The 13,500-nt window shown below is 41.2% G+C and overlaps 1 protein-coding gene across 2 annotated transcripts in view; it reads left to right on the top strand.

Annotated features, from left to right (window-relative positions):
- Positions 1-13,500, top strand: part of FER1L6 (fer-1 like family member 6) — a 101,233-nt gene that overhangs the window by 40,249 nt on the left and 47,484 nt on the right. For both annotated transcript variants that reach the window (XM_075743379.1, XM_075743380.1), the window contains exons 11-16: positions 211-560; positions 3,758-3,866; positions 6,699-6,879; positions 10,905-11,025; positions 11,957-12,057; positions 12,720-12,810. In XM_075743379.1, the coding sequence (XP_075599494.1) occupies positions 211-560; positions 3,758-3,866; positions 6,699-6,879; positions 10,905-11,025; positions 11,957-12,057; positions 12,720-12,810 (953 nt within the window). The remainder of the gene's footprint in view (positions 1-210; positions 561-3,757; positions 3,867-6,698; positions 6,880-10,904; positions 11,026-11,956; positions 12,058-12,719; positions 12,811-13,500) is intronic.

The raw sequence follows: 13,500 nt of genomic DNA, 5'->3' as shown, positions 1-13,500 counted from the left end.
TCAGAGTGCCTGGCTGGGTATTGGCAGAAGCTCCTTGGTGCCTAAGAATTGCCCTGGAAAACAGTGGTCTATATGAGGTGGTCCCCACCCACATAGAAATGGGTCCAGGTTTGGGTTTTGGTGTGCAAGAGGCAAGATTTCTTGGAGCAGACAGTGAGGGGAGCATGCTGACGTCTAATGGAAATGTCATAAAAGGTGCTTTATCTCCAGGGTTTTTGCCTACTTTTGGGCCTGCCTGGATCAATCTCTATGGCTCACCCAGGAACCACAGCCTAATGGATGACCACCAGGAGCTTAACGAAGGTTTTGGAGAAGGGGTCTGCTTCAGGGGACGTCTCTTCATTGAGATTGCTGTGGAGATACTTTCAGGAGGAGCCCGTGAGTCGAAGTTTTCAAGTATTATCAAGGATATAAAATTGCCATCTAAAGATAAAGACTTCAAAGCACCCAAAGGAAAAGACAAAACTGAGAAACCAGGAGAGGATCGAAAGTCAGTTTCTCCTTCAGATAAGATGAACTCAACTGAAGTGGAAGTTGAGCCATTTGATGTGCCTTCAGAGGTTGGTATGATATTAAGAGATTGATTGACGAGTATCCCTAAACCTCCAAGGATGGCACTGCTGCATTTATTTGCATTCAGGCAATGTAATACTGCTTTTATGTGCTCCCTGCAGCTTCTCCATGCCTCCATAATCTTGGGACTTTCCCATAATAATGCAGCACAAATGGAGCATTAATGTGTACCTGTAACTCATTAAAAAACTCTCAAGTAGGACTTGGTTTCCGTAACACTTAATCTCCTTTCCTATTGTCCCTTCTGCACTAGCTGCATCCATGTGATCCTACTGGGAACTTACATGATATAATATCTGCCAAATGACAGAGAGCCGATGGTGACAGCTGGTAATTATAAAGCCTGATTCCCTGCATTTGAGAAAATCAATAGTTGTCAACTGAAGTCAGTAGGAAATCACTGACACAGAATTTGTGCAAATGCAGAGAGATACAGTCTAGCCTGTTTTACTCTCCTCCTTGTCTCCTCTCCTGCATTGTCAATGTAGGTTTAGGTTGCTAATATCTTTAGGAGAGGAGCTGCAAATCATGTGCTCAGTCTCAGCTGGTGTTAACTGATGCTACTTTCCTAACTCCACCTGTTGTACTGGGTTACATCATGGGAAGATCTGTGCTATGATGCTTTGAGAAGATTGTGCAGTTGTGGCAGGGTGCTGAGCCAACACTTGAGCTTTGATTCTCTGCTCTATCACATCACTGTCTGGGAGCAACAGCACATTGGTGCATATGCAAGATCTTTTTTTTTTTTTTTTTTTTTAACCCAATAAATAGGAAGAAAAGTATTCTCATAACCTATTTTCTTCCCATTTCAGTATGTCATTGATCAAAATTTTGGCTTTTGTAGTGGGGGTCACACCTCAGTGCTTAAGACACTCATGTGCTTTATCAGATCTGATTCTTGGTATTTTGACTCCATCTCTACAAGTAAATAGGAGAGGAGAAATTCTTTCATCTTGAGACCTAGCCTTGACAAGCACTCTTCCTTGGCCTGTGCCCTGGCATAGCCAGCATGCGTGCTAGCTCGAGCAGGTCAAGGAGTGTGTTAGCAGAGAAATGACATAGGTAATTGCAAGCCAGTTGTGTGAACCCATGCCCTGGTCTTGCTTTATATACTCATATAGTTGGAAATTGCCTCTGTCCCTCATTTCTTCTCTGAAGATTGTAATAGAGGTGACATGAGAAGAATTTTATTTCCATATAGATTTTCCTTGATGTGGAAAAATCCATTATTGTGAGCAGTTCAAACACTATGGTTTTAGGTGCTAGCAAATATTCCAGGTAGAGGAACAAACCCTGCTGTAACACCAATAAATATTAATACTAGTAATACAGATTTATTTCTGCCTACTGTGCCTCAGTTTCAAATACAGAATGAGTAAAAGGCAACAACATAATTCAGTGATGTTTTATATTCTTTTGTTTTTGACATTTAGCAATATTTCATGCTACAGTAGACACAGTAATTGTATTACAACTCTCTGAAAGGAAAAGCAGGAACTGAAGACATTACAAATAAGGCGAAAAATGTCTCATAGAGCCTCTGAGACAAGAGAGGCAAATTACCCAGCCCCACAGTACAACTTTATTGACTATTCCAGCAGCAAGAAAGCATTAAACATTTGCAATTTGCTTGCTTTATAATGGGAGAGAGATGTGTGTGTCATAGTCTCTGAGCCTCAGCTTTATTAGGCACCCTGTGCTCTGGGTTCATGCTGAAAATAATCAAGGTGCAAGGAAAGTAAAGCTGCTCTGGATCTGCAATCTGTTTGTGGTGTTGGTTTTGATATGTGATGCTGCTAACCCTTTCACTGAAGACCTATGCCTTTTACTGCGTATAGTAGAGGGTTTTAAAAATTATGAGATCGCAGGCTGTGTCAAAAGCTGTTTCTGCTTTGCATAAGTCAGGGAAACAAATATTCATATACAGCTGATTTTTAATTCATCGCCTCACTCTGTTGCAAAAGAAGCTAGTACTGGTCTTGCCTACTGGGCTTCAGTATGTTGGTGTCCATTCTGTGAAATGAGTAGGGTTTACATCAGAGAGATTGTGGCAGTCAGGGTATATATTTTGGGAGAACTCAAACCTCAAAATGTATCTCCTTCGAGCATAGTCTTGATACAGTGCTAATAGCTTGTTTTGTTAACGACACAAGAGCGCTAGAGGTATTAGTTGTCCTTCCTTGAGTGAGAGTGTGTGCCAGGGACAAGCAGATGCTGGGTCTCCAGTAGGTTTCAACAAAGCCTAGCAGAGCCTTAAAATGCCACAAAAGGTCATTACACCTTTCAGGGTGTGCTGCTGTGCTGAGACACTGTGGTTCCAAATTCTGTCAAAAGCTGAAAAAAAGGTTACTGGGTTACTGGTTTCTATGCTGTGATGCAAGGGAAGCAAAAAGCAGAGGACTGCACCCCCTTGCACTGAGACCCATTCTCTGGGCCTGTGGTTTAAAACACAGCAGGATATAAAAAAATGAAGGACTGCTTGGTTTCAGTAGGCTTTTGCATAGAGCTGCCAACTAAAATGTGGATACTGGAAATCTTTGTGTCTTACTGGTGTCATTAGGAGCTGAGTATCAAAGTCTTAACTCTGAGCAAGGTCAAAGTCTTGATAGTACAAATACATAGGCAGTAGGTTCAAGTCACGCCAGGGAAAGCAGAGCTGGGTGAGCACCCCCCTGCCTGGATGCATTACGATGGCAGCATTTACTACTGCAGTGCAACGGAACACTACCGCAACACTCACTGATAAATGACTTACATTGGGATGGTGATATTTTGTTGCTGTTGTGTTAAAAGAGTGCCCTTAAACTGCCCTTGAACTGCCTAGATGTATAGTTTGAATGATGGTATACGAGTATGTGAAGATGCTGAAACCATTTAATAATGACTACTGGTGAGGCAGAGTATGAAGTGAGGAGTAATGACTTTCACGTAAACAGTTCTGATATAAGTGGACAATATTGACAAGACCACAGTCACACAGGATTATCTATTTTTTCCAGTCATATCAGTTTCTCAGAGAAGAGGTATTTCTTCTTTGTACAAATTGTGCCTCACTGACCACCCCAGACCGATAGATCTATGACAGTAACACAGCTGCTAGAGACTTATAAAGACTCCTCTGTGCTGTAAAAAAGACAATAAGGTAAAATAAATGTAATTTTTCTGCCTCTTTCTTCTCCAATAGATCTATGAAGAAAAATTTGAGGAATTCCTCCTCTTTGGGACATTTTTTGAAGCCACAATGATTGATAGGAAAATTGGGGACAAGCCAATAACCTTTGAGGTTTCTGTTGGTAAGTGTGTTAAACTCTTCTCCAAAGCAGAGAGGGAGTCTCAGCAGCAAAAGCATGCTCTGTCTTATTGACAACTGTGTCTCAGGGCTCAGGAGTCAGCTTCAGAATAGGGCTTACATTTGAATTAAATCTTGATCATCATTTCTCTGGATAGCAGTCAAGCTGAGCATACTGATGCCTAACTGTCTCTACTCCTAGATGCCCTGTATTAATACAAATCCTCTCACCCACTATATACAGCAACTCACCTGGTATTTAGTCTCCTAATCTCTTGGGAGACCAAACTCAAATAATTTACTTCAGGGTAGAGTTCATTCTGTGGTGCACATTGCAATTAGTCCCTGACTGTGAAGGAGCCCCTTTGCAGGGAGGATCCATGTGGAACTTCTTGGCCAATCCCATTGAGCTACATAAGGGTCTGTGAGTGTGGCATGGGGGTGATGTACAGCCAAGACTCAAAATGCATGTACCAGCTTGTCCTCTAAGATCCTCCTGGTAAGTTTTGTCCTCTTTCTGAGTAAAGCAGGACTGTACTCTGTGAGGGACCTCCTCATGGTGGAACTGAATTAATAGAATCATAGAACCATAGAATCATAGAATGGTTTGGGTTGGAAGGGACGTCAAAGACCATCTAGTTCCACCCCCCCTGCCATGGGCAGGGACACCCTCCACTAGACCAGGTTGCCCAAAGCCCCATCCAACCTGGCCTTGAACACTTCCAGGGATGGGGCATCCACAGCTTCTCTGAGCAACCAGTTCCAGTGCCTCACCACCCACACAGTAAAGAATTTCTTTCTAATATCTAATCTAAATCTACCCTCCTTCAGCTTAAACCCATTACCCCTTGTCCTATCACTCCATGCCCTTGTAAACAGACCCTCTCCAGCTTTCCTGTAGGCCCCTTCAGGTACTGGAAGGCTGCTATAAGGTCTCCCTGGAGCCTTCTCTTCTCCAGGCTGAACAACCCCAACTCAGCCTGTCCTCACAGGAGAGGTGGTCCAGCCCTCTGATCAACTTTGTGGCCTCCTCTGGATTCTCTCCAACAATTGTCCCTGGGTGTTGTGGTTTAACCCCAGCCGGTAACTGCGTGCCATGCAGCCGCCTGCTTACCCCTCCCCCTGCAAGGGGATGGGGAGGAGAATGGAAAAAAACCTTGTGGGTTGAGATAAAGACAGTTTAATAAGATAAAAATGGAAGAAGATGATGATGATAATAATAATAATAATAGTAATAACAATAAAACAAGTGATGCACAAATGAAATTGCTCACCACATACAGAAGGAAAAAAAAACACCAAAGCAACAATCCGATCCCCAGTCTGTTTCCGAGCAGCGATCCTGCCTCCCAGCTAGCTCCCCCAGTTCTATCCAGAGCATGAGGTTCCATGGCAGGGAATATCCCTTGGGCCAGCCTGGGTCAGCTGTCCTGGCTGTGCTCTCCCAGCTTCTTTTGCACCTGGCAGAGCGTGAGAAGATGAAAAGTCCTTGACTTAGTGCAGGCACTACAACTACCTCACAACAACTAAAACATCAGTGTGTTATCAACATTATTCTTATACTAAATCCAAAATGCAGCACTATACCAACTACTAGAAAGAAAATTAACTCTACCTCAGCTGAAACCAGGATGCTGGGAGCAGACTACAGAGAAAATGAAGACATTTTCATGAACATTAAGTGGATCTTTTCAAAGCAGAAGAAACTTCCCTTAAGAGAGAAACTTGAATTAGTCTCGTTTCCCTTGTTGGGGTTTGCTTATCTCTGTACTCGCCCCACTTAGAGTCCAAGTGCACAGTAGCACCCTGGGGCTTCCCATCTTTGTGCTTGTATACCTCAGTCTGCTCAACCACAAGGTTATGTGTGCAGGGAGAGAAGTCTGTGACAAACTGGACAATCAATGTGTGATATTGATTCCTGCTGAAACTTAGCAGGAAGCTGAGCTGAGAATGACAAGAAACTAATTTGTATAGTTGGGGAAGAAATTACACTCATTGTTGTCAGAATTAATAGTAAAGATGAATCTGACTCTGAATTTTGGACCTGAACATCTACCAGGTACTTGTGCAGTTAAAATTTGGATCCTAATTTGGCAAATGGCCATTATTTACATGAAAGGCTGAACCAAAAGTCCAGATCAGGATGTCGTGTGGGGTGATTCAGCACATCCTTCTCCTGCAGAGAATGTTTTCTGACTGTCTCTAATAAAATCTGTAATTGCCAGTCTGATGGATGCACCTCTTTCCCAGTGCTGATAATTGCCCTTTAAGGCAAAATCCTATCAGAGAAGATGGCTGTATCGTTAACAGAGTTGTCTGGCATTAGACTTGAAGCTGGGGCCTCAAAGCATTGTTATTAACAACTCTGCAACCCTACTATGCAAAATTTGCTTGTCTGAAAATGAGCTTTAGCACTTCTGAGATCAGACTTTGAAACGATCATCCATACGTTTGCTATGTAAATCAAAACGTATCAGGGCTCCTGGGTCTAGAAATATTAACATCAGTATTGTTTTTGCTTCTGAATTTCTTTAGCAAAAGCAGAAGGTCCTGGGGCCAACAAGCAGAGGATCACATCACTTAGTGATGGGGTAGTATACTAGGTATATATCACATAGGGCAGGTAAAGAACCACTGTCCTCGGATCTGAAAAGTGATTGGGACCGACATACCCTGTCAAGAATTTTAGAAGCTGTGGTATGGCTAGAACAGATAATAAACAGGAGGAGACAAAGATTTTCCACCAGTATGACTGGTCTTTCTCTTTTTTTAAACCTCATTCAGGTTTACCACCTCCAAGCTAGTCATCTCTTCACTTGTAACCCTGTGTCTCTAGGTAACTTTGGAAATATTACTGATGGGGTGTCATCAGGAGCTGGAGGCAAAAAGAAGACACATGATAGAGAAGCAGAAGAAAGCCTGCTGCATGAGGGGGAGGATGAAATTTCTCATGACCTTGGAGTACCCCTGAGATCCACCACATCCCCTGAGAAGCCACTAATCACAGGTGGGAACAGGTGAGGATCTGTGTTTCAAAACTTTATCATGCAGGACTGTGGTTCCTATTTTATAATTCTGTGGGACTCATTAATGAACCCTGCAGCATGAAACAGGTTGTGTGGAGTTGAGGCTTTCAAATTCTCAACTGCATCTTTCACAACAGTACATTTTCTAGGCTCCACTGAAGTGAACGGGCTCTGAGCCATTTTACACTCATCTTCTGATCTTGGCCTCATGGGCTCTTGAACTTCTAAAAGGTGTTTCTAAAAGGGCTGCGTTATACCAACTATACATTGGAAAGCTATAGGAAAGTGCTACTCCTTCAGTGCTATCCCTGGCTTAGGGTCCCATACTCTGTTCACAGGTAGCATCCACCCAGTGACCAGCTACAAAAGCAGAATAACACATCAAAAATATTGAAATCTGGTCAAGACAAAGTCAGCTTCCCAGAACACTTTCCAGAGCTAATAATTATGTTTGTAGACTTAGACAGCAAGTAGTAACAGAAGTAGGAGGAAATAGTCCTTGAAAAAAAGAATGGAGCAGTGGATGAAAACATGCAGAACAGTTCTTCTAAATTCCCTTGCTTATAAACAGAGGTGTAAAGGTTTAATTCATTTCAAAATGCTAATAAAAAGAAATATTTTCTTTGTTGCTTTGGCAGGTAGAACGACCCCCAATATTGCTGAGTGCCAAGATTAGATGGTACCTCTTTCTTTACAAGGCCAGGCATGGCTAAGCAGTTTACAGATATAAGGACCAGGTGGGAAATATCAGCCTGGATCTGTTTGGTTTCTGGACCTCCCTAAAGTTAAAAAGTACTTTCATCCGTTTCTTGCAATTAGTGGCTCAGTCAGATTAAATAAGTGGAAGAAAACAAGAATGAAAATACTGTGGTAGCATTTTTTGTTTCTGCAGCAAATAAAGAGAAGGGGGGAAAAAAACAATGTTTGATAGAAAGATAGTTGCCTCTCCTCATTAACAGGACTGCAGATTTGGGTACATGCTGTGTTATTATCCTCCCTGAGAGACTGTGGGATTTTTAGTTTTTCCCTTAATAAGAATTTAGATTTAAAGAACCATTGTAAAAGAATGAATCATTCTTCAAATAAGCTATTTGCTTCTTGGCTCACTCCAATATTAACAAAGTTTTCTCTCATTAAAGATCCTTTTACCTCAAATTTATGTAAAATGGTATGTCTTTTTTTTCCCTCCTGTGCTATCTAAAACAGTTTGGCCAGCCACAGATACCAACTAATGACTTTATGACTATCATCTCATATTGGCATCTTACTGGTGTCATCACTGGATATTTTTAGTATTAATCAGTACTTAATGGGATATCCAATAGTTTAGATAAACTCTGCATTTTAGAATCGTAAATGAACAATAGAAAACAATAACAAGAGTCCATTTTGGAGATTAAAACCACTAAGTAATTAAAGGAGCAGGCAGACCAATAAGACTTCTAAAGCAGACACCATGAAATTGCCAGGAATTTTCCACATTTATGTCAAAATGTACAGCAAGGATAAGCTAACAGTGAAAAAAATGTTTCCCAAAATTCTTACAGAGGGAACAATGGGCATGAAAGTTATTTCATGTCTATATAATTTGTGTTATTTCATGGCTATATAATTTTCTTAGTAAATCCCGTGAAAAGACTCATAATCTCTGTGAATTTCAGGTTAAGATGTTCTGGCACTGGGAGATAGTTGAATTGTTTTTCCCTCTTATGAAACCACCAAAATTAATGTTTGCCTGAGACCTATGTAGCTCTGCTATGCACTGAATTCAGTGGGTAATGGTCACCTCTCTGTAGGTTATTGAAGATAAAGTAAATGGGAAATTCTGTTTCTCTTTTGATAGCCCATAGGGCAGTAAAATGAAGTTGTAGAGAAGATCTTCATCTTTTTAAACAGAAAAATTCTCACATAAATCTATTACGGATGTGTGGAAGTTAGGAGTTACAGATAGGATGCTCAAGAGTGGACAAGTGATTTGGTTTCTGTGGGCTTGGCTTAGTGGTGAAACACATGTACCCAGTTCTATCTGAAATGACTTAGGGTATCTATCTGAGGCATCCTTACAAGCAAACATGAGAGACCCAGCCCCTTCTGGGCCCACAGGTGGATGCCCATGCTTAGGCAACTCAGCCTACAGGGGCTCTGAATTTCAGGAGTGGATGATCAGGACTTTCTGAAAATTTGGCTGTGCTCAGAGAGACCTTGAAATTGAATAAGTCAAGTCTTCTCTCCATACCAAGTGCACTCTCCTTTCTTGATACCACAGCCTCTCCCAGAAGAGAGGAAATGGAAAGTGCAACCATTTTTTCTGCCAGTTGTTGAAGATTGTGAAGAGCAGGAGTCTTGGGTAGTTTTATTCTTTGTTATTTAGGGAATCAGTTTCTGTGGAGAAATACTGAAGGCAAGTTGTGCTGATTTTGACTAGGATAGAGTTGCCCGTAGTAGCTGGTATGGGGCTGTGTTTTGGATTTGTGCTGGAAACAGTGTTGATAACACAGGGATGTTTTCGTTCCTGCTGAGCAGTGCTGACACAGAGCCAAGGCCTTTTCTGCTCCTCACCCCACCCCACCAGTGAGTAGGCTGGGGGTGCACAAGGAGTTGGGAGGGGACACAGCCGGGATAGCTGACCCCAACTGACTAAAGGGATATTCCATATCATATGACGTCATGCTCAGCATATAAAGCTGGGGGAAGAAGAGGGAAGGGAGGGAAGTTCAGAGTGATGGCGTTTGTCTTCCCAGGTCACCGTTAGGCGTGATGGAGCCCTGCTTTCCTGGAGATGGCTGAACACCTACCGATGGGAAGTGGGGAATGAATTCCTTGGTCTGCTTTGCTTGCATGCACGGCTTTTGCTTTACCTATTGAACTGTCTTTATCTCAACCCATGGTTTTCCCACTTCTACCCTTCCGATTCTCTCCCCCATTCCACAGGGGAGGAGTGAGCAAGTGGCTGTGTGGGGCTTAGTTGCCAGCTGGGGTTAAACCATGACACAAGTATACACCAGAAAATAGCTCTCTAGTACAGTGTCTTCTCTGCTGCAGAGCATGTATTGCTGGCATTGGGTTAGAGCCATTCCCAGAACATAAAGCAGTTTATAGAGCTTCATATCAATGAAAAAGCTCTCCTCTGTCCCACCATTAGTGAGGAAAATGGTGAGACCTCTAGTGTTAAATCCAGTATGGCTGAGCATGATGTTTCATAGGGCCACAGTATATATAAAGGGGTCACAAGGTGCTTATCAGGTACATGGTTTTGACGTAGTGCCTACCACAACGCTAATCAAAACAGCAGTCTCACCACTGTGGCAGATGTGCATTAAAGTCTGCAGAGCCTCTGGTTATGCTGGCGTCTTGCTCATTTTTTTGCAGTGCAAGACACTCATACAGCTGAACACCCAAAGAAAGCAGCATTACAAAAAGAGTCAATATGGCAACTTGGACCTAAGATAAAAAGTGAGAAAAGAGAGAGCAACAGATGCATTTTATCACTGAGTTATTATGAGTTTGGTATCACTTTTATGAAGCAGGGTCTTGCAGATGAGCTTCTGCCAAGGAATGTCAATCTTCACTAGCTACTGTTTCTGAAAAAAAGCATCTTGTGAAAGCAGTGTGGTGGTGAGACTCTGCCATGCCTCTCCCACTGTGCCGTGTGTGGAGCCATTGCTAAGAGGTGATCAGATTTTAATCTTTGCTCTTTTTTCCCTTGTTGCTGCCCACTATTAACGGTATTTCAGAGCTTCTCTGCATGCCTCTTTGCCTGACTTTTCTCCCACCTTGGAAAGCACTGAAATTAGATCCATTGACTTCAAGATTTTTCTCTTCAGGGATCTCACAGGTAGCAATAACTGATGCTTGCATTTGTTCATCCCAGTATTTGCTGGTTAACACATGTGAATGCATCCTGCCGTGTCTTTGGTTTCTGTGCTGTGAGAGAGCATCAAACAGTTTTTCTTTCCCATGCCTCCCTCTGAACTCCTCTCTCACCTTTATGATCTGCTCCGTACTTGTTGTCACAGGAACTACCAGTACCTGCCATACGATGAGAGGAAGCCCTGTATCTGCGTCAAGAGCTACTGGGGGGACCAGACCTTTCGTCTATACTCTTCCAACACTCTTGAGAAAATGGCGGATCACCTGGTAAATGGCAACCATCCTCCCAGGCTCATGCATTCAGCAGAGTATGGCACTGAGAGGTTGCGTTCCCCAAAACAGGCCTTCAAAAATTCCCCCAACTGCATCCCTTCCTGTTCATTTTGTGAAAGAGTAGCATTTTTGGTCATAGGGCTGTCTTCTTTTCTCAGAAATGTTTTATTTGTAAGAACATTCAAAGAATTAATCTATGAGATATAGAATAATGCTGTCTCCTATGGCTTTTCCTCTGATGTCTTCTTGCCCAGACCACATGGTTTAACCTATGTTTATGCTGGAGACTCTTTAAAGGACACTTTTTGATTTTAATTTTCCTAGAAGCATTGATAGAGACAAAATGCCATATTGTCTTATGGGCAGTCACTGTGATATCCTAGTCATGGTGTTTTCCGATGATGATGTTTTTCTCTACCCATGTTTAAAGTTGACTATGAACAGTCTCAAGAAAGTAGAAGTATTTTTTTTTAAAGTGACTTCTAATGTTGAATTTTTTTAATTTGGGGCACTCAGACTAAGAGTCTGATTCATCCCTCATTTATCCTCACGAGCATCAACACTGAAGTCATGCTCATGCAAGGCTGTCTAATGAGAAGACAGTGGCTTATAGGCTAATATATCAAACCTAGTTATTTGAAAATTAAGCATCTGAATATATATATGGAAAGATATGTTTGTCAGTGTACCTAAACACCCACAGGCCTTGCTGGAAATCCAGCCATTTATTTTAGTTTGTAAGAACAGACTCCATTTCTCAATTAAACTTCAAGCGTAGTGATATATCAAAGGTCCTGTTCTGTCAGGTTACAAAGTCACCTCCCACATTCTCGCTAGTCATACGGTGAATAACGGTGTTATAACACTGGCAGAATGACAAAAAGTGCCCTCCTTTACACAATGGATTTTTCATGTTTTTTTGTAGGAAGAATCATTAGATCAAGTAAAGGACTTGATCAAGGTTTCAGAGATTGCATCTGAGGAGAAAATGAGGATGACCCTAAATTATTTTATCAATCAAAGCAGGTAACTACATTTACTAAAGGCATACAGAAAATCAACTTCATATGTTGGCTACAAATTCGAGGCTAGACAAGGAAACTGATGATAATTAAAAAAAAATACTGTAAACTTACTGAGATACATATTTTATTTACTCTTTATAAAAGCAAAGGCCTTCCAAAATTGCAGTTTATACAGAGAAAATACTTTATTATTATTTTCAATATTCAGTATTGACAGTAGGCTACTACCAATCATTGTCATATTATTTTGTCTTTCTGGGCTCTAAGAATAGAACGTATATGGGATAAGTAGGATTTAATAAAGTGTGTGATAGACATACTGTTAAAAAGGACAAGGTTAAGATAAATACAAAGGATTTCAGATGTTGGGATAAATCACCCAGTGGGCTCTGTGTCAGATGACATGATTGGGCTCAAAATAGACATAAACCCTAATTTCTACTTGTTAACCCTGTTTCTTTGAAATGTGGTACAGAGTTTTTGGACTCTGTTATTTGGTTGTTATCAGTGCTCAATATTTATTTTAAAGAATTTCAGCATGTCTGTCTTCTATTCATGTACTGCAGCAGACAGAGAACATTTCATTCCAATGTATTTTAGCAGCTCACATAAAACCCCCCCACCAAAACCATATTTAAATAATCTGTTATTCTTGTCTCCTAGGGCCTTCATTACCATTGCTGAAAAGAAGCCCAAAGGATTGAACTACACTGCTTTGGACAAAAAGAGACTCATGCTGTTCAAGCAAGAGCTGGTATGTGTGTGTTTTCCTTTAAGCATTGATGCAATGATGTTAACTGAAAGCATGCTGGTTGTATACATTTTAATTTCTATTTGATTTCACCATACTGGAATGCTTTGTAATGAATATGAATATGGTATCCAAGAGCATTTTTTTTAATAAACCCTGCTGTGCTTAATAAAGAGTTGTAAGATATCCTAAAATAATTCAGAACTTGTTGTTTTTAATACAAATAAGACATTATAATAATGAGCTGTTTTTTCTTTCCCACGCATCTTAAAATGGGATGATGCTGAATTCAGTGGAAAACCACTGAATTAACACTGCTGTTAGGCATTTAATTACTGTGGTGGGGCTGAACTTCAAGACTAGTAAAGTCTGGCATTTGATATTCCTGGACCTAGTCACCTCCTCCAGGGAACCAGTGAGAAGAAATCAAACTGTGTGGAGGTTGTCTGAATGTTTATTAGCTTTATTTACTGTTTGTAGCACAGAATTTGGTTGTGACTTCTGTCAGGACTGAGGCCCTATAATTCTAGGTGGTAATCACATGTCTCTTGGGACTTCCATACATACAAACAAAGAGAAAATGGAGAACATTCACATTTTATGTTATCCAGCTCCAAAGAGCTCCATACTTTCTGTTGTGACAAAGAAGGTAATTGTTACCTTGAACCATATGCCTCCCATCTTCTTTTTTCA

The sequence above is a fragment of the Balearica regulorum genome, chromosome 2 (assembly GCF_011004875.1).
Source record: "Balearica regulorum gibbericeps isolate bBalReg1 chromosome 2, bBalReg1.pri, whole genome shotgun sequence".
NCBI lineage: Eukaryota > Metazoa > Chordata > Aves > Gruiformes > Gruidae > Balearica > Balearica regulorum.
Note: the sequence above shows the minus strand (reverse complement) of the source record. Positions and strands in the feature narration are given on the sequence as shown.